The sequence below is a fragment of the Myripristis murdjan genome, chromosome 21 (assembly GCF_902150065.1).
Source record: "Myripristis murdjan chromosome 21, fMyrMur1.1, whole genome shotgun sequence".
In the NCBI taxonomy this organism is placed as follows: Eukaryota; Metazoa; Chordata; class Actinopteri; order Holocentriformes; family Holocentridae; genus Myripristis; species Myripristis murdjan.
In genome coordinates this window covers 17,674,608-17,699,282 of record NC_044000.1, presented here as the reverse complement: position 1 = coordinate 17,699,282, position 24,675 = coordinate 17,674,608, and the positions used below count along the sequence as shown (strand labels likewise).

Sequence of the window (24,675 nt, the reverse complement as noted above, 5' to 3'; positions counted from 1 at the left end):
GTAGGCCTTTGATTTGAGTGATACTGTGGTTCTAATTGGGTTGTATTGATCCATCCTGCTGCGGCTCATGACTGAGCAGTCATGATGAATGTCAGTCTGCTGGTCTGAATGAAAAACTGGAGGAGCCAGATGAATGTTGCCTTGAGCTCAAGTAGGGTGTCCCGGTAATGTGTGGAGCCAGGTCCGGCGCGTTTCAGAAAGTATGAAAACTTAAGCAAGCCATCAGAAGAAAGCCATCATAATCAGTCAACTCTGAAACTTTTGGATGACGGTTGCGGGCAGCAGGTTTTAAATCAATCCTGGGTCCAATATCATTTTGCTGATTCCCTCCTAACACCATGATGAAAAAAAATAGATGCATCACCACAATGTTTACCTCAAAGTTTTTCTATTACTAGTGAGTGATAAAACTAAAGATGCCACCCAGAGGAAATTACAAGATATTTCAAAACAAAAAGAGAGAGAGAGAGTGAGTGCATCATGTTTTACTGCTTATTACACAATGTATAACTTTGTGGTTTTGATTCAAGTAAAAAAAAAAAAAGTCTACTTAAAGATACTTAAATAAGATATGTATGGTTGGTCTGTATATTTTTATATATTTTGTTCAGTTTACCATTAGTTGTTTCACTGTAGTACTGGAAAGTAGTAAATGTCATTACACTATTTCAGTGACACAAAATACAATGAAATGTTTAATTGTTCTCATAAAATGTGTCCATGAGCCTCTGCAGCTAAGCAAACTTTATTTTACTGAGGTGGCACTTTAACTGTGCATTAAAATATTTCCTGATCATAACTAAGCAAACAGTCAAATAGGTTAAACTCACTACATTTTATAATGATCATCAGCCAGTGTGTTGTCCTCATGCAAGGTATTTAAATGAGGGAATGAACTCGACTGTGGGAAGTCTTGGCAGGGTCAAGGAATGGACCATTTGTCAATACTAAATAATTTATACTAACACGCCCACATCATAACTCAGCCTTTCTGTTGTTTTACTTTAACTCATTCAGCATTGAGGATGCTACAGTGCCACACAGCAATATGGAATCGCATTTATGCCTCAATAAAAAAAAAACAAAAACAAAAAACAAAATAGGCAGTCATATAACTAGGCTATTTAGTTTTGTTTGAGTGGATTTCTCCTTTAACACACAGGCGGGGGTGGAGGGGTTAAGCTTATCTCTTTGTGAGAGTAAATTACACCATTTTGAATATGCTCTTCAGAATGTAAAATACTTACTGTAGAAACCAATACAAATAGATGAAGGATGAGTGTGAAGGAGAAAAGAAGGATAAAGCTAATCTTGCCCTAAAGCCTATTGATTTTACAAAATGCTATGTTTATTATACTGACATTTGTGTATGATTATAGCATTACACCACCATCATTTTTAGAAATGCTGTGTGGCATTTATTTTAGTTGCTCTGAGCAATTGACATTATGCAATTAGTCAGCTCAGTGCACGTCTTTGTAAATTCAGCTGACATTTAGAACAAGTGCTTCAGCGGTATACAAATGCATGGCATGTGGAGGATCATTTATGAAAGTTTCATATCATCCATACCATTGACACAGGCACGCAGGCTTCAGCTAAGACTATCTGCCACTGATTCATTATGCTGCGTTAGATGCCCTGGGAGGAGGGAAGGGGCAAAGCTTGAAGGATTGCGCAGCATATTAAATCTGTCTTGCTGAACATCAGTAGAATGAAAAAATCCTATGAAGATCTAAACACAGATAAAAAATAACAAGTCGGTGGTTGAAAGCTGATGCCTCTTAACTTATATGCAAAGCTGGGAGATGGAAGGTAGGGCAAATTACAGGCATGGAACCGGGAGGTGAGAAAGCAGGTCAGTGTAATGTCGCTCACAGTATGAATGGATGTTTTTGATGCTGTCGTGTTGTTGTTGCGTTGCCTCCGATGTCTTCCACCAGCACCTGCACATGACCCTCTGCAGTGTCTGGATGATTCATAAGGTGTTTTGAAACACTGCAGCAATGCCAACGTAACACTTGCATAGATGCACCCGCAAACTACTGACTCAGAGTTTTGCCTGTAATAATAATTACAGGAAACTGATATATTTACTCGTCATTAAGTTGAATTAAAATTACATTCACATAATAGAGTCACTCAATTCTATAGATGAAGCCTTGAATTAAATTGATTTCTTTTGTCACTGCAACAGAATGAATAAAGACCGAAAAAGAGCACAGAAAGCAAGAAAAAGCACATTCTTAGACCTCACTGTTTTGATATAAGCAAAATCAGCAGCAATATTATGGAAAGCTTATAATAATGGCCAGCTAAGACTTTGCACTTGAAACAAACTGTAGTCTTTAAATGCCACTGCCATAACTGACTAGACTGGGGTAGCCAAGGCCAACAGAGAAGCAATAAATCATCGAAATGGTCAGGTCTAATGACAGCACACTTATCTTTATGTGCTCATCTACCCAGTTTTATTGCTTTACCCTGGCTGTTTGCGAGTGTTCGCGGGCTCTGTCAGGTAGGATTCCTTGCTCAGGGTGGTCCACATTCAGATTAGTCTGCAATCTAATGTAAAGAGAATGCTAATTAGGTCTCTAAGTCGGCAGGCCCCAGGGAGGAAAGAGCTTGGGCTTTGCTTTGTGCAAGATCAGGCAGGATAACAATTTAAAGCCTTGAAAGTTGTAAAAGATCTCAATTCCAAACGTTTCCTCTTCCCTTTTGTGATCATAGAAAACTACATCTTCGTTGTCATGCTACCACCTTCTGAATAGAATTGTGCTGTAGTCAAACAGAATAAAGCACAGACAGAGTTTGTCAAGGAGAAAATTAGTTTTGTTGCTTGCTGTATTTGCATACTGTAACTCTTGATCATTTCTCATTATGTAATGGATTCATTTCTCATAGTCAGCCTAAGAAATACCCCACAGACATGTTTGTTTCTAATACAATGAACAATTGCTGAAGTGATGAGGACTGAGCAATGAAAATATATTCAGAGTCTTCCCTTGCCTCGGGCTTGTGTAGAATGTGTAGGACCTTTCTGACCATCCTTTTTCAGCTGCTTTATTGGAGAACCACTGCAGGAAAGAACAGCTGAAGTTGTCAAAGAAAGAAAATAACAAATCACACAAACCTTGAATTTGACACTTATTTAAATGTACTGTATTGCTGTTAGGTTGAAGGTATCGTAACAAGTCAAAACAATTGGTATTGCATTCATTTATCTACCTGTTTACACTTCAGCAGTAACATTCTCTTAACAGATTGTATTAAGTCTTCATGCCCTACAGTCAGGTTTGTAATTTATTTATTTTTAAAGTTTTATGCATCCACAATATGCATAAATATAAACATAAAAGTACAAGGTCTTGGGGAGTACAGAGATCTAACTGAGCTGCATTACTGCAGTATTAATATTATTACTGATTTACAGAGTTCATTGAACTTAGATGTCAGATATCTCTTTTTAGCACTAGAAGAGGTCAAAGATGAAAATACAGTAATGTCAGTAAACTTAAAATTAAGATGGTATGCATGTTTCATTTCACCTAAGACAAAAAGGTATGCATTTTTGAAAATGCACTAATTATGGAAAAGTAAAGCAACATGCAGCATGGTGCTTCTGATGCTGCTGCCACCATGCTTAGCCGGCTCTTTGGGTGATGGGCAGCGCTGGCTCTCTGCCAAATATATCTCTTGGAATTAAGAACAAAAGTTCTACCTTGGTTTTATCAGAATAAAACACATTTTCCCCACATCATTTTAGGAGACTGACTGTGTCTTCTTGCATAATCAGGATGGAACTGAATGAAAAGTGGCTTCTGTCTGCCACTTTACCTCACAGCCCAGAAATGTGGAGCATACACAGAACGGTTGATATATGTATGGACTGGCCACACTCGACAGTACAGTAGTGCCGCTGCTTTAATCAAGCCAGTCACATCACAGTTTATTTGTACAGTGCATTTCTTCCACACAGCGTCACAGTGTGCTTTACCAAGTAAAATCAAATATGTATAAAAACTGGTGCTGTCATATTTCCTCCACTTACTAGTGGTCATTTTCATTTTGTTTCATGGTGTAATTTAGGTTTTTAAAAAATTCCATATCACTCCTAATCTCAAGTTTTCAACCATAAGATCTCAGATCATGTTAGCACATAATGTCAGTGCCTTATTACCCATCTGCACAGCAACATACAGTAAACACAGATACCTTGAGGGAAATAAAAATGATTTAATTAGAAACCCTTTACTTCAGGTGAAGGCAAATTAGCTTTGTGCATGGTTTGGAATGTGATTACTTCATTCTAAGCACAATTACAATCCCCAATTAGAAAAGGCTGTGCACACTAATACCGACAAGGTGTTTAGTTTTCCAATTTTACAAGTCTGTTGAAAGCAAAACTGATATTCCCTTCCAAGAATCCTGTTTACACTGATATCAGCCAGCTTTGAGCAAGAACTGAACTGAATAATGTATCATTTATTACTGTCACAGCACATCACATGCCTTTCTCCTGTTAATGTACCTTAATAAAGATACCTGTCATTACAGTTACCAACAGCTGAGAATCCTTTAATCCTTTTCCCCTTGAAGATAAACTGGAGGAGTAATAATCCCATGTGACTTTAAAAGTGCTGTGTCTCACGATAGTGTCTCATGCTTAAAGCAAGCGCTGACAGGAAAGCCTGAATGGAAATTAATATGTTAGTCCAATAGATGGCACAAGTAAAATAGCTCTCATTATTGCAGCAGGGCAGTTAGTCGTCTGAATATTTTATGGGTTGTTTCATCCAAAAACTCTGGTCAGTTTTCCTTAAATTAAAAAATGATACATGTGAACAAAATCTAAGTCATGCAATCACTTTACTCTGCATGAGTCTAGCTAGCTAATAGTTGTCAAAGTTAGTTATTTTTGATGTAACCTTAGTCTAATTACAAGATCACATTTATTTTAATTTGTTATTGATTAATGTTAATATTGCTTCTAAAAGATTTTAAAAAAGCAGTTTCTAGCTTTTTTCCCCCGCAGTCTACCAAGGCAACTTTATTGCACAGAAATACCTGAAATGACCACGACTTTCTTAATACATTAAATGGTGGTGCCATGGATCAGCATCAATGCTGTATGCCTAATGCTGTTGACGTGCAAGGTGTCTTAATTGGCATTCGGATACTAATTTTGGTTAGCAACAGGCCAACAAAAACAACCCACATAAACCTACTGAAAAAAATGGACAGGAGACTGCTTAACGTTCTTCAGCCTGTTGCCACCTGGCTGGTAGTCCGGCAGCCCCAGCGGCAGCTGCCTGGCTGCTGGCTAAGCCCTAATGTTATACTGCCGCCTTCCAGGACCACCAGCTGCTTTGGTGCTCAGCCCTCCTGTATCCTTAGACTGCAACACATAGTGAGTGTGGAGACCTAGCAAGGGCATTTAGTCTCTCCTTCACCTGCTGATGTGAAATTCAGGATCTCAACTTCATTCCCCACCCCCTGTAGGGTTGTAGTTCAATGCAAGTTTCAATTTCACAGCAACATGCGACAGATTTAGGAAGGTGTGCTATAGAAAGTCGTTAATGTATGTTAAATTGCAAGTGTATTGCACGCAGCAAATAATTGTTACACCAAAAATTTTCAACGAAAACAGTTTGACATGTGTGTTTGAAAGGTGTGAAGGTGTACAATGATCACCTATTACATTTTTCATCTGTATGTGTGCCAGCAAGCCTATTAGGTCTATTACTTTGATTACAGAGAGAAGGTGTTTAGAGCACTGACTGCTGCCAAGATGTGTGTGCATGTATGTGATTTTTATTTAACTAAAATATTGTCATATTGTTATTATACAACATTTGGGTATTGTTTTCTATATATGCTGCACATCCATTTAAAGCCTCAACTTGAACTTCATTTCACACCAAAAAAAAAACAAAACAAAACAAAAAAACAACAACAACAACAAAAAAACATCTTACTACAAATCGTGATGTGTAGCATGATGGTCGTGGTCAGGGCTAAAGGAGAGTATGAGTAAGTAACACCTGTTGTTAGACATTCAATCAATCAAACTTGGCGAAACTTGCCAATGAAATCAAGAGAACCTCATACATAAGCAAGTACCACTGCACCCAGGAATGTAGGCATGTCAAATGGGATATTAAATAAAGTTACTGCTGCTGAAATCACAAATGCCATTACACACTTTCAATATAGCACAAATGATACAAATGCCAAAATGTCACACCAAGAGTCCACCAAGAGACAAACCTAAACATGGGAGAACCACAAAGGACACAGCTTTCTCTGACTCCAAATATGCCCCAAATGAATTAAAAGTCCTGCTATGAGCCACCAGGACAAATAAAAAACAAAGAACACAAGAATTATTCTATGATGTATTCAGCTTCGATTACAGCAGTAATCCAGCCATTATTAAATTTAAAATTCTTCTTCTTCTTCTCCTTCTTCTCCTTCTTCTTCTTCTTCTTCTTCTTCTTCTTCTTCTTCTAATTACTACCTATAAAGCACACAGAATGTACACACTGCATTGCGGCAAATTCTAAAAAAAACTTATCTTACCAACCACAGGCATGTAACAAAGCAATTGCATGTGAAGCACATAGAGTTTACAGTAACTGCACAGTGGCAGCATTTAATAAAACTAAAACTAAAACATAGTTTTATATCCAGTGCTGCCAGAACCATTATGCAAGTAGCACAGAGCATTTACAATAAATGGAACACCTTGAGTGGTGTGTTTGGGAGGAATCCCCTCCCTTATCTGAACCGGCTATGGATGTTTTTGGGTTGTAGTGGTTTCATGCATCTTCAGTGTTGCAGTGATTTCAAGGACAGTACCTGGATTAGATTGCATTGGATTGCAGGGAAGGGTGGTGGTCTACCATTTTTCAAAAACTATGGAGGAGTCACACTGCTCAGCCTCAGTGTGAATGCCATGGGGATGCAAAGGAAACTTGGCTAATCTGGTTGAACCTTGCATTTGTGGATTCCGTCCTGGTTGCAGAGAAGTGGAGCAGCTTTTTACCCTGTCACAGATAATCAAGGGGTCATAGGAATTTGCTAACCCTGCCTACATGTAGTTTGTGGATTTGGAAAACAAAGTTGTTTCCCAAGGTATCTGGTGGTAGGTTTAGCAGGATTTATGAGGTGTCAGGGTTGCTGCTGCAAGCCATTTCGTCCCTGTATCCTTGGAGTGAGGACTGTGCTCGCATTCTTGGTATTATTAACCTTGTTCAAGGTAGGCATCAGGCTCTAGCATGGATGTGCCTCGCCCCTTCTCCTATTTGTAATATTCATAGACAGGATGTCAAAATGAAGCCAAAGTCTGGAAAGTACTGGATTCAACTAAATTAGTGAGGCATATCTGTTGTTTGCAGATGATGTTGTTTTTTTTTACCTTCATCATGCTGTGATCTGTTCCCTAGTGTGATTTGCAGCTGAGTGTAATGCAGCACCTCCAAGTTAATCCTCATCAAGTTGATATTCAGCTATGGGGTCAAGCAGCTACCTTCCTACAGTGCATGTCTTCTTGGTATGCTCAGATCCAGTTGCCTTGTCCCTGATCCAGGTTATTGGATTTTGGGTATCTGAAAACACCCTGTAGTGATCCAGAAAATTTGTAATCAGTTGAAATGTTTATGTTTCAACTCCACACACTGTAAAGTGAAGCTCAAGTCAATCTGGTATGCAGTCAAACTCAGCAGTGACATGTGACAGACATCAAAACTCCAAATGACTGCACTGAAATTAATGGAGCTCTTTCAAACAATCTACGTGCAGGGTCTGAGTCACTCTGAGTGCTCCATAAAATGGCCACATCCCACATTTCCATCATTACGAAGGGTTGCTCATCCTGTGCTGTAAATTAAATATAGTCCTATGTCTTAGAATGGAGTGCACCTCAGTGGATGCTCATTGACCAGGAATGCAGTGCCTTTTTTGGGACAAAGTGTCCCCTCCCATGCTTGGCTGTCATGGAATGCTGTCCATCAGTGGTGGCCAGCATAGATTACAATTGGCTGTCAATGGACGAGTCTTGATTTGGATTGTAGCACAGGGCTTAGTGTTCTTGGCTGGTTGAGAGGGGAAGGAATTAGTCTCACTCAAGTTTCGAGTACACTATTTTTTTTTATCCCTTTTTTCAGCAAGCAAAGCAAAGTGGCTGTCAATTTACTAATCGGAGCCCAGAAAAAATGAAAAGCAGTGAAATACTTGAGCCCACTTGCAAAGCATCCCACTCTGAACACATTTATTTCATTTTTATTTTATTTTATTTCATTGTCTGTTCGGTTATTTTAACTCTAGCAGCTAAGGCTGTGAAGAGGCTATTTTTTTTTTCTTCGTCTCAGCTGGCCATCATAGGCTCTCTGCAGGGAGATAAGCCAAAGGCAGGGCTAAGCATGACTTGGTAGCTCTAATTAGAATTGGTCGTATTGACCTGAGATTTTCTTTAAAAAAAAAAAAAAAAAAAAAAAACCTTTAGTGTCCGCCTTCAGTGTATAGTAAGCCTGTTGTACTGAGTAACAATATTGGTTTATTTACTGACAATCAGAATATCCGATTACAATGCCTGCATACTATGTTCTTGTTCACATGCAAATCTCAGCTGTCAGTGGTTGTAAAGATGTAAACATAGCTGCCAACCAACCTACAGATGGCTCCATATTCCATTTTGATGAGTGAGCCATGTTCTATGGATGCCATTGTAACAGGAGTTAAATGGTTCATTCCACTTGCAGGTCCTGTCATATTTGTAAGTTATTGCCAGTCATATTTGCATTGTAAACATGTGGTGGATTCTGATTGGTTAGTGGGCCTTTCCGTGGCACATAGACTCCGCTTCCTGCTTCCGCTCTGTGCCAGTAATATATGGATTGCGCCCATGGTAGGTTGCTCAGCACACGGCAGCATAAGAAAATTGTAATAAACATGTAAATTCTATGACACAGCTGTATTATATTATGCAGGATTAGATGATAGGTGGGTGTGATCTTATTGCGCTATCTTAACGGTGCCTAACTGTTATATCTAGTCAGTATTTGTCATTAGCCGTGGTAGTTAGCCTAGGCTAGTTTATGCTAACTCTTGCTACCGCTTTGCTGTAGCTGCCTGTGAGCTGTGCCGACTGCTGTGTGACACTACCCGACCAATCGGTCTCCATTTATGTTCAACAGGTACCTATTTTTGTAAATATATTTTGGTTTACTTTGATAATTTATGTAATGGCCAGTAATATATGGATTGCGCCCATGCTGCCTGTGAGCTGTGCCGACTGCTGTGTGACACTACCCGACCAATCGGTCTCCATTTATGTTCAACAGGTCCAACAAGCCAACAGCAGTAAAGTTACACAAAGCATCCCTGGTTGTCGTCATTGTCCCTGAAACACAACACAACGCAGAGTCACAACAAAAATAACAAAGGTTACAATGGTGCCGTGACCGTACTCCGGGATTCTTCAGACGGGAGGTGCCTCGTCTTTACCTATGGAGAAGAACCGTGGTTTGCTCAGCGGTTGGTGCGCTTCGGAGCAGTTCCTATTTTCGCCACCGGGTGGCAGGAGCGCTACGTGGTTGCTCTAGTAAATGTCAAAATAAATTGGATAAGCCTGGTCAATGCTTTCCATGTTGCCTACTGAATAGATATCTTTGCTACATTTGAAAGAAGTGTGTGGCTTGTTTGCCTATATATATATATATATATTGTTGTTTTGTTTGTTTTTCATCTGTTGTAGTGGTGACCCCAGCAGGGTATTGACAACTAGATTTTCTTTTGAGGGGTATTAGTGACAAGAATAATGTCATTAATGAGGTATATAAATAAATGATTTTATACCAAGAAAGGATAATAAAAATAATAAAAAAAGACTAAATAAATAAATGAAAAGTGGAATAGGTGAGGGAAAATGTGTTGTGAGGTAGCTGAAATTATTTGTCATTCCTTGTTTTTGGGGATGTGGGTAATGTATATGTGATAGTGATTAATATTTCTTTCTACGCTGATATTTTATTTTGGGTTGAGTCTTTGTGAGCCTGGGTTAATATTTCCAGTGATTGTGTCCCTGTTATTGCTGCCCTTGATTGCTTTACTCTTGACTGTGATATTAGTGTATAACTGGGTATTTTTCTTTCCCTACTGCTGTTTATTGATTGATAAAACTGCAATGGAGTATAGTTTTGGGAGGGGGAGAGGAACATTTGTGTATCCTCCCAAGACACCTGTTGGTAGGGGCAGGGCACTGTTGATGACTGGACCTGTCACATCGACCCCTATGCCCATTCTTGACAATAACCCAGCTGATGATAATGATGAATGTTCTACTCAGCCACAAATTAGCTGTGTTGGACTTGGCTCACCCAGTACAGATAAGGGAAATGTTCCTGTACATATAATCGCAGGCATTGCCAAAGAAATTGGGATGTCTATTGGGGAGAGTATTGCCGCTAGCATCGATGCTAAGCTTGGTAGTGGGGCCAATTCAAATTCTACAGCTGACACTAACAGATCTGACGGAGTAGATACTTCCCTAGTGAACCTGGTTGCAAGAGCTAAAGTTAAAGAGCCAGTGTTCTTCAAAGGAGACGGCTTGGATGCCTACACAATACATGAATGGGAAACAGTGGTCATGATGTATCTCAGAAAACGAGCCATACCAGTGAATGAACAGGCTGAGGAAGTCATGAGCAGACTCATGGGGAAAGCTAGGGAGGTTGTTAAAGTTGGCATACGTAGCAATCCATCCCTTGTTCTGTCTGATGGCCCGGGTCCCATCTTTCATATTTTAAAACAGCATTTTAGTGACACCGTCTCATCTGTTATGCCCATGGCTGACTTTTATACTACTTTGCCGTTTTCTGATGAGGATCCTTTTGAGTACTGGCTCAGACTGAACAGGGCTATGGAAGTGACTGAGGACTGCCTAAAGAGACAGAATAAGACAGTTGATGACCCGTCACGTGAACTCACTACCATGTTTATCAGACATTGCCCTGACTCCGAACTCTCCCTGATTTTCAAGTGCAAACCTCTGCAGCAGTGGACCGCCGCTGATGTGCATGAGAAACTGGTGGAACACGGACGTGAAAAGAGACAGTCATCTCAGCCTAGGAGTGCTGCTGCTGTCACTATGTTGCAACAAGAAGTCCGTCCTGCCAACCCATCTCCTGTACCATCTGGTGAGAAAACCACTCATTCTACCCCAAGCCCAGCTTTGTGCCAACCATCACAGGGGTCTGCTGAGTCGTTAGACCGTATTATCGGTATGTTGGAACGTCTTCTGGAGCAGGGACCCCAGCAGGATCAACACTATTGCAGGCCAGAGCATCAGTCACCAGGAGGGCATAGGAACAGAGTGCGTGCCTCGCTGCCATGTGAAGTGTGTGGTGACAGGGAGCACAATACTCGCTTCCATTGCAGGGCCAACCACCTGTGCTATCTCTGTTATGCCTCCGGCCACAGAAGTGCCGATTGTCCAAAGTCTGCCATGTCAAACCCGAAGGGTGCTGCTGCCTTCAATGACCCAGCCACTCAGCATAAGGGAAACGAACAGGCCAACATTTAGGGGGGGTAAGTGTTGGGCCGAAGGTTGATCCCCCAAGTGCAACAGATAATGACGATCTGGAATCTGTCTATAGGAGTGTGTGTGAGGAACTGCAGTCTGAGGGTAAAGTTATATTTCAAAACACACAGAGAATTGCTCCTTATGATGGACTGTTTCATGCTAAGGTGGTGATCAATGACAAAGTGGAGCTGAATTCAATGCTGGATAGTGGCTCAATGGCATGCAGTTTGAGTTCTGACGTTCTGCAGCAGCTGCTGCAGGAAGGTGTGATGGAAAGCACTCACCTTACCCCTACGGATGTAGTGTTGGTTGGTTGTGGTGGATTGAAGACTAAACCCTTGGGTGTATGTGATCTGAAGATGGAGTTGTTTGGCTGCTCAGTGGTAGTCCCAACGCTGGTGGTTGCTAAACAGAGCGACGAGCTCATTGTTGGAAGTAACCTTCTGAAGTACCTGATTAAATGGTTGAAAATTTCAAGAAAGGTTTTGTGTCACAAGCCTGCGTCTGAGAGCAGTGAGACTGTACAAAATAAACTGCTGAGCTTGTTGGCTAATGTGGAGGTATGGGAAGGCAGTGATGTTCCTGACAAGGTGGGGACAGTGAGACTGAAGAAAGCAGTGACTCTTGATCCCCTGAGTGAGCACCTGGTGTGGGGACGACTGCAGAGTGTTGGTGAAATCTCGGTGGGCAGCGCTGTTATTATGGAGCCAACCACTGCTAGGTCACGCCCCAAGTCAGTTTTAGTTGGGAGGACCGTGGCATTGCTTCGTGGTGATGGTTGGCTACCACTTAAAGTGATCAACCCCTCTGTTAAACCTGTGACACTGAAACGCAACGCAAAGCTCGCAGATGTCTATCCCTGCATGGAGTTGGAAGACTTGGAGTGTTCTGATGTATGCGATGACACCGAGGCTCTTCTTCATCAGCAGGTGCAGAAGTCGAGTGATGCTGTCTCTGACAATGGGGGCGAGTCCCACGTTACATCTGATGACACAAGTTTCCCAGATGTTCGGGATAGAGAGAGAGGATGCAATGGGCATCAAGGCAGTCCAAACTCAATTTTGCATGACCTGGGGCTGGCTGACATTGACCTTGGCGCCTGTGACGTGTCGCCAGCTTGCAAAGAGAAACTTGTCAAATTGATAGCTCAGTACCAGTCCATCTTTTCCAGGCACAAGTTGGATTGTGGAAAAGCTACAGGCTTTGTTCACCGGATACGACTCAGCGACGACAGACCTTTCCGGTTGCCGTACCGACGTGTCGCACCAAATCAGTATGAGAAACTCAGGCAAGTGCTGGATGAGATGGAGGAACGAGAGATCATACAGAAGTCCAGCAGTGACTTTGCGTCACCCTTGGTTCTCGTTTGGAAAAAGTCAGGGGACCTTCGACTCTGTACCGACTTCCGTTGGATCAATGCCCGCACCATCAAGGACGCTCACCCGCTACCACATCAGGCTGATGCACTGGCAGCCTTGGGCGGCAATGCCTTTTTCTCGACAATGGACCTCACATCAGGCTACTACAATGTGGAGGTCCATGAGGACGACCGAAAGTACACGGCCTTCACATCGCCATTTGGGTTGTATGAGTACAACCGCTTGCCTCAAGGCCTGTGCAACAGCCCAGCGACCTTCATGCGGATGATGCTTAACATCTTCGGTGACCAAAATTTCCTTAGCCTCCTCTGCTACCTGGACGATGTCTTGGTGTTCGCCCCTACTGAGGAGCTGGCATTGGAGCGCCTGGCAATGGTCTTTGAGCGTCTGCAGAACCACAACTTGAAATTGGCTCCAAAGAAATGTCATTTCTTGCGGAGGTCAGTGAGGTTCCTTGGGCATGTAATCAGTGCAGAGGGCATCGCCACGGACCCGGAGAAAATCCGGGCCATCACTGATGTCACTGAGGCTGATCTTATGGAAGATGGTACGGATATCCCATCCCAAAAGAAACTGCGATCTTTTCTGGGAATGGTGGTGTTTTACCAGCAGTTCATTGAGTGTTGTTCATCAATGGCCAAGCCGCTGTTCGCGCTGACGTCTGGCCGCAAAGCACCTTGTCGGAAGGGTAGGAGGTGCCGCCCAACTCCGCGGACATTGACAGCCGCTGACTGGACAGAGGAGTGTAGACTGGCATTCTCACGGCTGAAACAGGCTTTGCTGGATGAGGTTGTGTTGGCCCATCCGAACTTCAGTGAACCCTTCCTCCTCTCAGTGGATGCCTCCAATAACGGCCTTGGAGCCGTTTTGTCTCAGGTGCCAGAAGGGGGTGTAGTAGCGAGACCGATCGCTTTCGCCAGTAAGTCACTTTCCTATGCACAGTCAAAATACCCAGCACACAGACTTGAGTTTTTCGCCATGAAATGGGCCATCTGCGACAAGTTCCATCATTGGCTGAGGATGCACCCATTTACAGTTTGGACGGATAACAATCCATTGACCTACATCTTGTCCAAAGCCAAACTGGATGCGTGCGAACAGAGATGGGTCGCCAAGCTGGCTCCTTACCAGTTTGATGTCAAATACATCCCAGGCCCCAAAAACATTGTCGCAGATGCCCTTAGCAGAGAGCCCTTTGTTCGTCCAAGTGCACTTCACCGCTTGACGAGAGTGGCATACGACAAGCTGTTGGCTGAAGCTGAGGCTGTGGACACAGAGGAGGTTCAGGACGCGTTTCGTCAGACTACTCACCCACTGGAGAAGAGAGCCGGTGTGGAGTCTTCTGTCACCTGCCAGTGCGCTGCGGTTGTTCGGCCTGGGACTTTGTCAAGACAGGAAGTGGAGGCTGTTCTTCATTCACACGGGCTGCAGGAACGTGCAGTGACGCCTCACGCGCTGTTGCTGCCACAGTTGCCCCAAGCGATCTTGCCGGTAGAAGAGGCTGGAACCGAGGTGCTGTCTCATGACCAGCTCATGGAGAAGCAGAGAACCGACACAGTGCTGAGCAGGGTGTTCTTCTTTGTGGAAAGGGGGCGACGACCTTCACGGAGAGAGCGTGCTCTGGAACCGGCTGATGTTGTCCGTCTGCTGAAGTGTTGGGGCAAGCTGATTGTGAGGGAAGGTGTGCTCTATCGTGTGTCGAAGAACCCTGTTACAAAGAAGAAGTCTTTCCTGTATATTGTGCCCGCTTCCCTGAAGGCGGTTGTGTTGACAGGTGTCCATGATGAAGCTGGTCACCAGGGCCAGCAAAGGACCCTGTACCTTGTTCGGCAACGGTTTTATTGGGCAGGGCTGGAAAAGGATGTGAGAGAGCACGTGAAACGCTGCAGGCGCTGTATCGTGAGTAAAACCCCAGAACCAGAGGCTAGAGCACCACTGGAGCACATTATAACAACAGAGCCTTTGGAGGTTGTGTGCATAGACTTCTGGTGCGCGGAGGACTCTAAGAACCGATCACTGGACGTGCTTGTTGTCACAGACCTATTCACAAAGATGGCGAGTGCCTTTCTATGTCCGAACCAGTCTGCCAAAGCCGTGGCCCACCAACTCTGGCATAACTACTTCTGTCTTTATGGATTTCCAAGGCGTATTCACTCGGACAGAGGAGCCAATTTTGAAAGTGCCCTGATTGCGGAATTGTTCAGTGTCGCCGGTATTGAGAAGTCCCATACGACACCATATCACCCGATGGGCAATGGTTCATGTGAGAGGATGAACCGGACACTGGGCAATATGATTCGGGCTCTACCCCCAAGGGCGAAGCACAGGTGGCCTCAGGCACTGAAATCCCTGACCTTCGCCTATAACTGCACCATCCATGAGACCACGGGGTATGCACCGTTTCTTCTGATGTTTGGCAGAGTACCGAGACTGCCCATTGACATGGCTTTCAGCACTGTCCTGGATACTCCCGAGGTCATCTGTTACGATGAGTATGTTCAGCATCTACGGAGGAGTCTCAAGGAAGCAATGGAGATTGCACAAGCAACGGCGTCCAAGCAGTTAAAGAGGCACGCTGAGCTGTATGATCGGAAAGTCCGGGGAGCTCCAGTTGAAGTTGGGGATCGAGTGTTGTTGGCCAACAAAGGGGAGCGTGGCAAGCGCAAGCTCGCTGACCGTTGGGAAGATTGCACTTACCTGGTCATTGGCGTGAATGCTGACAGTCACACCTTCAAAATCCAGCATGGCGCCACTGGTGATGTGAAAACGGTCCACCGCAACCTGATAACGCCGGTCAACTTTCTTCCTCTCCCCAAGGATGCTTCTATGGATGGTTGGGAATTGTCCACTTCCTCTGATTCAGTGGAACCGCACACGGAGTTGGATGCAGCTGTGATGGATGACGTTGAATCGACGGATGCTGCAGAATATAGAACCAGAGTCTGGGTTTCTCAGTTACCATCTGATGGATCAAATAACTTGAGTATGGAGGTTGACGGTCAGCATGAGGAAGCTAAGGAAGCTCCTTATTCTCAGCTGCCCCTTGATGAGCCACAGGCTTGTGGTTCTGATCTGCCTGATGATGAAGGTGATCCAATCCTTTCACCTGTCTCTGGAGGTTTCCTATCTCGGGACCCTCCTCAATTGACCCCAGAGTTAAATTGTGTAGCTGCGGCTGCAGGGTCAAATGAACATTTTCCCACACTTCGGGATTGTAATGCTCCTCTCCCACCAGTGGTGCCTTCACCATGTGTTCGGTCCAGAGCAGGGAGGTTGTTGAGGCCTGTGACTAGGCTGATTGAAATGATGGACCAATGGATAGAAATGACCTGATGAATGAGTTCAAGTGAAGTGTCTTAATGCTGCAAATTGTTTTTCAGCGTTCATTTTATGTGTTTTTGCTTGTTTGTATGGAATGTGTATGGTAGGCAGGGGAATGTGCTTTTGTTTATTGATAATGAATGTGTTATTATATACACGATACAGACTAGTTATTTTTGTGTTTTTTTATTTATTTAAATATCTATATTTTTTTTTTCTCTTTTATGTGAGGGAGCTTGTGCACAAGTGGTGCTTGAGTGGGACGGGTTGCTAGTGATTGGGTCCCTGGATGTTGATTTATGATGGAGGATTTGTGTGAGTCGCATTGTGTTTTAGACATGTGACAGGCATGTTTACCTGAGATAGTTGAAGGGGTTTGGCCAGCCTCTTTCTCTTCTAATTCTCTTTGAGAATAGTCTCTTGACTGGATGGCATGTGACTTCACTGTGTCTGTGTCCTCTGTACTTTATTGTTATTATTGTTTATTTTTTTTCTTTTTCTTTCTTCTTCCTGGTTTTGTCTGTTTATATGGTGTTGATGATGGTATTGTTCTGGACAGTATTTGCTTGTTTGGTACCTGGATTTTCTTTCTTTGCTTTGGCTGGTCCGCATGTGTGTATTTTTTTTGTGGATGGGTTGTGAGCAAGTGGAATTCAGCAGGGGGGAGTGTAACAGGAGTTAAATGGTTCATTCCACTTGCAGGTCCTGTCATATTTGTAAGTTATTGCCAGTCATATTTGCATTGTAAACATGTGGTGGATTCTGATTGGTTAGTGGGCCTTTCCGTGGCACATAGACTCCGCTTCCTGCTTCCGCTCTGTGCCAGTAATATATGGATTGCGCCCATGGTAGGTTGCTCAGCACACGGCAGCATAAGAAAATTGTAATAAACATGTAAATTCTATGACACAGCTGTATTATATTATGCAGGATTAGATGATAGGTGGGTGTGATCTTATTGCGCTATCTTAACGGTGCCTAACTGTTATATCTAGTCAGTATTTGTCATTAGCCGTGGTAGTTAGCCTAGGCTAGTTTATGCTAACTCTTGCTACCGCTTTGCTGTAGCTGCCTGTGAGCTGTGCCGACTGCTGTGTGACACTACCCGACCAATCGGTCTCCATTTATGTTCAACAGGTACCTATTTTTGTAAATATATTTTTGGTTTACTTTGATAATTTATGTAATGGCCAGTAATATATGGATTGCGCCCATGCTGCCTGTGAGCTGTGCCGACTGCTGTGTGACACTACCCGACCAATCGGTCTCCATTTATGTTCAACAGGTCCAACAAGCCAACAGCAGTAAAGTTACACAAAGCATCCCTGGTTGTCGTCATTGTCCCTGAAACACAACACAACGCAGAGTCACAACAAAAATAACAAAGGTTACACCATTTCTGATACATTTTAAATAAACAACATTGGAATTGAAATGGGCTTGAAAATATCAGCAGTCATACGTTGCTCTCTCTGGACATGTCCTTTAAAAGTTCCTTTTTTTTTCAAACTTGTTTGCATTCACCCTCCTAATGCAAAGAAGCGAAAGAGCACAACAGTCTCATCATCACTGTCAATCATCCCACCTGCGGCCTGGCTCAGCTGCCTGCACAAACTGTAGCACCTGCACACAGATCAACTTCTTACGAACTTGCAGAAATCAGGATGCAGCTCTCCTGTTGGGGGTTTATCTCAGGCTTTGTAGTTGAACTTTAATAAGGGGTGCCAGACTTCACTGACATAAGGCAAAATTGATTTTGTAGTAGGATCACTTATTACTAGCTGTTGTCTCCCTCTTAGCTCTTTTCAACAATATCTCTTATTTATGTTGTGTACTTCTCTTATCTAAGTTTTCTGAACTGAACTGTATGTGCAGCAGCCAAATTCCCACGTATATTTTTACAGTTTATGACAGAGGAATTCAACCATGTGCCATGGAAGACCAGGTGTGGGCAGGTTTTAGTGAAATCACCTGGTGCAGTATAGCTAGGATGAAAACTTGCCTCCTCTGAGCCCTCTATAGCACACAGTCCAAATCTGTGGTATACACACACTAGCTTCAGCTATAACTCTTGCTTGCCCATTTTGCCTACCCTGCAAGGCTGTACTCCTGTTTGAGGTCATGCTGGTGGCCACCCTTGACCTCCATATGTAATACTGTGTGCATCTTCCTGCAGCGTGCCATTTATAGTGCACTGCAATAAACAATTTGACTTGGCCATAGTTTACCGGTCAGTATGGAAACCAAAGTGGCAATCTTACAAGTGGTTTTAAGCTCATTTTCACTTTTCATAATATGAAATTCTTAGAGAGAAAAGGGTACTCTTAAATTGTTGCGCCAACTTATTTATTGGATATAAAATCATGATTACTAGGACTGAATCAAACTGTTGACCCAAAGCCAACTGAATTTAATTGCATTGTTACAAAAAAGCACCACTGTTTTTAAATCAAATTGCCAGCTAGTGAGTTGTCAGTCATACTGGATCTCGGTTAAGCCAAAGACACACTCACCTAAAGAGAACTCTTCCTTCCTTGGGGTTTCGTCAAATACCCCATTTCATTAATAGCAATGTAATCACCTCGGCTGCTGATTCGCTCTCCATTTAAAGTAATTCCTGATTGCAGACATGACCACTACCCAGCTGCTGACAAACAGTGTACTGGACTGTCACAATGGTTTGTTAACAGCAAGTAGTCTTTTTTTATCAATTTGCATTAATGGACTGGAGGGGGCAATTAATAGATACATTTATAAATGGATCAGATGTTAATTGAACAACCTAGTTGATGGAAAGACCTCAGAATTCACCCAGATGGGCTCTGATACGGACACTCACTACTGGATTGATGCATCACTAGTCTCAGGTCAGGGGTGTCAGGTTAATTTACTTTTGTCTTTGAAGAGGACATAGATCTGTTGTCATGAGCTACCCTCCACACATCAAATCCATTGGTCCTACTCCCAGTTTGGACAAATAAACAATAATTAGAGTTCTCTTTGCTGAGACTAAGTAGATATGACAGCTCATAAAAGTGGAATTATTCTTCCCTATCAAAAGAAAGAAAAAAACAACCTTAGAGAAAAAATTGTGTGTTTGGGCAAAATTTTAGAAGGCATCATCCCTTCAAAAACTAAGTCACTGTCAGTATCAAGCACCTTATTAAAGTTCTAGCGAAAAGCTGCATGCCATACCAACAGGAATACTTTGCACTGTGATGGCAGCCATGTTAATCCACTGTTGATCTACCCTGGGATCAAACTGCTCCAAAATCAATAAAGCCCTACAAGCCTGGCACATCTCCATAGCATACTTTACATCCTCCAGTTAATTCAATTTGATATTATGCTACTGCTGGTATTTCATTTGAGTGTCAGGTATAAACAGCTAAATATTTCCGCGTTATGAATTCAATATCACCATGCAGTCCTTAGATGTCCTTGTAGTCCTTGGAGAGTGACTGTACAAAACATGCAAACGCTTATCATAGATATTACCCTAAAACAAGCAGAATGAATGCTGAGACAAAATCCTAAAAGGAGTTAATTCACAGTGATGTTGACTACAGCACACAATACATGAAGTTAAAGAGGAACTAACCAAATAATGTCCATGAAAGTTTGAAATTACACCAAATCAAAAATGCTCCTTAAGTCATGACAACAGTACCGGAGAGAAATTTAAGTAAGCTTGAGATTTTAAACACAGTGAGTGATGGTCTGGATGGATATGGAATCACCATAATATTCCAAAATATTTATATTGGATACATTTTTAATGTGATTTGTTTTCCTGATAATTATTTTTCATCAAATTATAGCACAGGTGATTTAGTGATTTAGCATAATATTTAACCCAGCTTTTGACGCTGATATAATTTTTGACAGAAATGCAAAGTAGGCTGCATTACACTGATGCAACTTCTATGAGGAAAGGGGGCTTTAAGGAAAAATGCATGCATTTATGTGTCTCTAAAAATGTGAAGTAAATTCAGCTACTTTTGCTCATTCTGGTGCTTTTTTATGATGATCACTAAACGGTGTGGTCATGGTTCATCCAGATCTGGAGTCCCCAGCACATCAGTGATAGGTGGCCATCCCACAGCAGCAGGATGAGTCTGGATTCCACTCCGTATTTTGTGTACCGCTTCGCCTTACCAGCGCATCTGATCTGAGCTCAGAGCGCTCCCCTCAACACAGCATTTCTACTTTAACACAGCGACCAGGCTCATCCTGTTAGGCGATGTCGTCTGCTGACTGAAGTTGAGTCAACACGTCGGGGAACGGATTTTCTGGATTCATGTGGCACCTCCATTCTCTCACTCCTCTTTTCCGCGGCGCCGGGGGACTTTTAATCATTCTCCGTTGCAGTATAAACCCTTTCCGCTTTAGGAAATGTGCTTGTAGACATTGATAGTTGTGAGAAGTGGCAGCCCCTAAACGCCCGATCATTAAGTACCTGCGGATCTGCTGCAGGGGAGTTTTTTCCAGCAAGCGGGATACTGCAGAGGACCTTTAAGAAAAAAAAAAAAAAAAAAAGAAAGAAAGAAAAAAACAAGGATTTGCAAAGAAGTGAACAATGCTCAGAATAGAGACCATCATTTGCACTTTTTCTGTGCTCTCTGTTGCAGCAAGAGCAGATTTCAAGGCACGGAATTGCAGCGAGGTTAGAGACGCTTGCATTGCGAAGGGCTTCAGGTTTGCACATGTTCCCCTTCAGGAGATACCAGGTAAGTTAGTGCGCCCTGTCAATTAGTCTGCTCACGACCTGTCAAACCCAGCGCCATAAATAACCTATAGAGGAGACCAGCATGGGCTTCTGTGCAATAAATATGCCTGGACTACATATTTAGGCAAGACAGTGTGTTCTGAAAGGAAAAGTTGACAGTGGTGATATCCCCTCTCCAACTTGAAAAACGCACAGGTCTGTGAAGCGTAAAGGCGATTTTAATTGCTGCTGGAGCGCTGCGGGTGTCTCCTGATGATTACAGATGAAACATATCAGGCTAAACCGTTTAACCTGCAGCACGCCAACCACCTGTCACCCACAAAGTTGGCGTGAGTCTAACAATTGCTTCAAGTTTTATAGCACACACGCTGGATCCCCCCAGAATAATCGACATGACTGAATTTTAAGCAATAGCTGGAGCACTGCATGGATCCCAAACGCTGAAGTAGCTGGCATTGCGTCTTTAAATCAATGGAGAGCAAAGCGACAGGCCTGCAGAATAACAGGGAAACCGCTGAAATGTAACGCCAGACCTATCCGCTTATGTAAGGTATTAACGATTAAATACTCATACAGCCAATAAGTCCCTATCAATTTTGAATGTGATGGGGTGTATGTCCAAGCTTTTGCCGGGCTTGTGTGTGTCCAGCAGAGGTCTCCGAGTTTGCCAACCTGCGCCAGGGATAATGAATAGTCAACTCAGCAGATTAACTCCCGTGCTGTGAAAATTAAGTGATAATTCGAGGTGGGAAATGCAGGCTTGCAGAGGTTCATCAGGAGTCCATCTGTAACCATAAGTATTCCACTGATTCCACACCATTTGAGCAATCACCCACTGGAGCAATTATCTGAACTAGTCTACCTACTAAATGTGATAAAATTATAAGTGGTTCATCTATGTGTCAGGAGCTTGAGACAGCAAAAGGCATATGTTCTAGAAATAATAATACACTGGCTAAATATCATATGGCTCCAGAGTCAAAGTGTCAAACCAATAGGCTGTGTAGTCGTGCAGTAATATTTTGTACACTAGTAATTGAATTATCAAGTGTTTCAAGTGTTGCCAACTTGAGTTCAAGTTTGTGATTTCATCAAGATGTACTGATATGTATGAATATGCATGAACAGAAGTGTCAGTCAAGAGAAGCGATTTGGGACTGAGCTGCTCTTTCATATTACCTCAGGTGAACAGTTTGTCTATTCAGGTCGTCATAGTCATGCTCCAAGGCCTGTGATCCACCCGATAAGGCAGGAAATCTGTAAAAGGCTGCACATTTGATAACAGGCACACTTGCTCATAGATGGCTTGAATAGCTAACTGATTAAATCCTCTAGATCTATGTCCCTGACATCACATCTAATCTCTGAAATGAGTGAAAAATTCAATCTCTCTCATCTCTGAATGATGTTGCCCTGCATAAAGGTCTTTTGATCTCCTCTATGAATGAGTCATAACCTTACATGCCTGTCAGAGAGACAATGCATTATCAACACCTCAGCAAATTTACACAATGATGAGCATGTCCTTCATGCTTGTGACTTAACGTTATTGCCTCTCACTCATGCAAAAAAAAAACCCTCAGATCCGAAAGCCAGTCCTCTGCTTAAATAAACATAGGAATACATGTTTAAAAAAATAAATAAATTTATAAAATAACCTGTCAAAATTATTATGTCTTACTCTGAACAGTATAATGAAGTGAAAAGGTCTGTTTGTAAAATGTGAAGGTATTCACTAGTCTGGTTAGGCTTTTAGTGACCTCACGGCGCTGATTTAAAATTGCAAAGTTGAATGAAATAACAGTTTGGTTTCAAAACAATTTTCATCAAAGCAAAATAGAAGTGCATGCATTTAATTGGTCCCCCCCCCCCCCCCACCCCACACACACACACACACACAGGAAAACCAGACTGTTATTTTGAAATGCAGTTGTTAATAGTCGCTGAAAAAAAGGATTTACCGCCTGAAAATTGAAATATGTGGTAGTAAAAGTCGTAAGCTAGTTACTTTACTTACTTAGTGACTAATACGTAAGCAAGGGAAGAATACTTCAAGTGTACTCAGGTTCACTATTCAAGACTAATCTTAGCAACTGCATGCATGTGCAGTGTCGATGAATCCAAAAAAAATCAATAATGCAAAGTGCAGTAGCCACTGGGGATCTGACAGATTACCATACTGCACATTTACAGCACATGCTTTATATTGTCTAAATGTGCATGGCATGTAGGTGGGCTCATAATATCAGCTGTATAGGATTTGTCACTGGAGCTGATGGAGCCTAAGTGCTCACTTCAATATGCCAGAAGTGTAGCATCTTCAGTGATGACATTAGTTTCCAGTTAATACTCCAGCACTTCTAGATTAGTTGGTCCTTCTGGGACACAGCACAGAGCAGATGTTGACTCACTTCATAGACTTGATGAAGTTTCCCCATGTAGCCTATTGTTTGAGTCAGCCTTCCAGCTGCCAGCCCATTCTCTTCACTCACAGTGTTCATGGTTTGAACTGTTAACCTGTCTGTTACTGGTGCACCTCTAAACATGAGTCTTTCACTACCCTTGTGTAAAAACATATTACAGTGACTACTCTGTGCCGTGTTATCACTTGAAGTCTGTCATATTGTGATAAGGAGAGCCATCAACATCAAATTGCAGTGATAGAGGAAGTGTGTCCTAACACTGCCTTTGATGTTGCTTCTGAGACTTGCCATATTAGACATCAAATTAGACTCAACACACTGAGATTCTCTTATCAATAGATGACATATATACCACAGACTGATTCTGACTCAAACTCTGTATTTTTAGTTGTTTTTTTTATTGCGCCCACTAGACTACATTTCAATACCTTCACTTATTAGCACCCATGCAAATGATGTTTTGGCTCAATTAGAGTGATTTCCCTTTAGCATATTTTATAGGATTTTTTTTACCTTGATAAAAATTAATTTATGCCTTATTAATTATGGCTACATTTTTTTATGCCCGTGTAAGATATTTTATCAGCCTATTGCACATCTAATAGAGAACTAACTGCAGAACATTACTGCTGGAGAATTTTGTACACCACCAGTTGCAGTTCTCAACCACAACTATTTTTTATAGTTGTAAAAGTTGAAGGCTAAGAAGGTCTGGTTTTAGCCTGTGTGTTAGGCCAGACAAAATGAGCCAGGTCAGATGGAATGGCAGCAATGGAGTCAGGGTTATTGACAGAATTGTTGCTATGATCCAAAGCCTAAGGGCTCAGTTGGTATAGTAATTCCACAAGCTCTGTCTCTGGCTTCTGTGCTCTGAAGAGGCCAGGCTTCAGGCTGTCAGCAGCTACACTGTATAGGCCCACTAAGCCACGGGAGCATGAACTTGTGGGTTGCTCGAAGTCTTTGGGAGTGTTTGCACATCTAAAAATGGCTTGAGCCTTTCGTTCAGTCTTCTCACAACAGCCTTAGTTGCACGTATTTAAACCAACATCAGCAAGTTTATTACATTTCAGCCTTCTAAATCTAAATCCTTCACTGCCCTGGTAAAAGACCAGACCTGCACACGGTCTCACCCCTGCTGTCTCGGTTTCCACTCAGTGAATTAGCCAATGTCTGAGATAAGATGGGGAGATTTGGAAAGTGAGTCATAGACTGCTAGACTCTTTGGAGCTTCCTTGGATA

The 24,675-nt window shown here is 42.5% G+C and overlaps 3 protein-coding genes across 4 annotated transcripts in view; all 3 read left to right on the top strand.

Annotated features, from left to right (window-relative positions):
* The first annotated feature begins 8,737 nt into the window (after positions 1 to 8,737).
* Positions 8,738 to 11,593, top strand: LOC115380357 (uncharacterized). The gene is made up of 3 exons (XM_030081500.1): positions 8,738 to 8,908; positions 9,129 to 9,197; positions 9,345 to 11,593. The coding sequence occupies exon 3, from the start codon at positions 10,187 to 10,189 to the stop codon at positions 11,582 to 11,584; it is 1,398 nt and encodes a 465-aa protein (XP_029937360.1). The 5' UTR covers positions 8,738 to 8,908; positions 9,129 to 9,197; positions 9,345 to 10,186; the 3' UTR covers positions 11,585 to 11,593.
* An 807-nt stretch (positions 11,594 to 12,400) lies between these two features.
* LOC115380356 (uncharacterized) lies at positions 12,401 to 17,671 on the top strand. 2 transcript variants are annotated; one of them, XM_030081499.1, is made up of 3 exons: positions 12,401 to 17,132; positions 17,353 to 17,421; positions 17,570 to 17,671. In XM_030081499.1, the coding sequence occupies exon 1, from the start codon at positions 12,448 to 12,450 to the stop codon at positions 16,294 to 16,296; it is 3,849 nt and encodes a 1,282-aa protein (XP_029937359.1). In that variant the 5' UTR covers positions 12,401 to 12,447; the 3' UTR covers positions 16,297 to 17,132; positions 17,353 to 17,421; positions 17,570 to 17,671. The 2 variants fall into 2 exon arrangements, with proteins under 2 accessions (XP_029937359.1, XP_029937358.1); XM_030081498.1 differs by having other exon boundaries at positions 17,353 to 17,671.
* Positions 17,672 to 20,510: 2,839 nt separating this feature from the next.
* LOC115379852 (glypican-6-like) overlaps positions 20,511 to 24,675 on the top strand; it is an 86,332-nt gene continuing 82,167 nt past the window's right edge. The window contains exon 1 of the mRNA XM_030080782.1: positions 20,511 to 21,014. Coding sequence (XP_029936642.1) covers positions 20,864 to 21,014 — 151 coding nt within the window. The 5' untranslated portion in view covers positions 20,511 to 20,863. The remainder of the gene's footprint in view (positions 21,015 to 24,675) is intronic.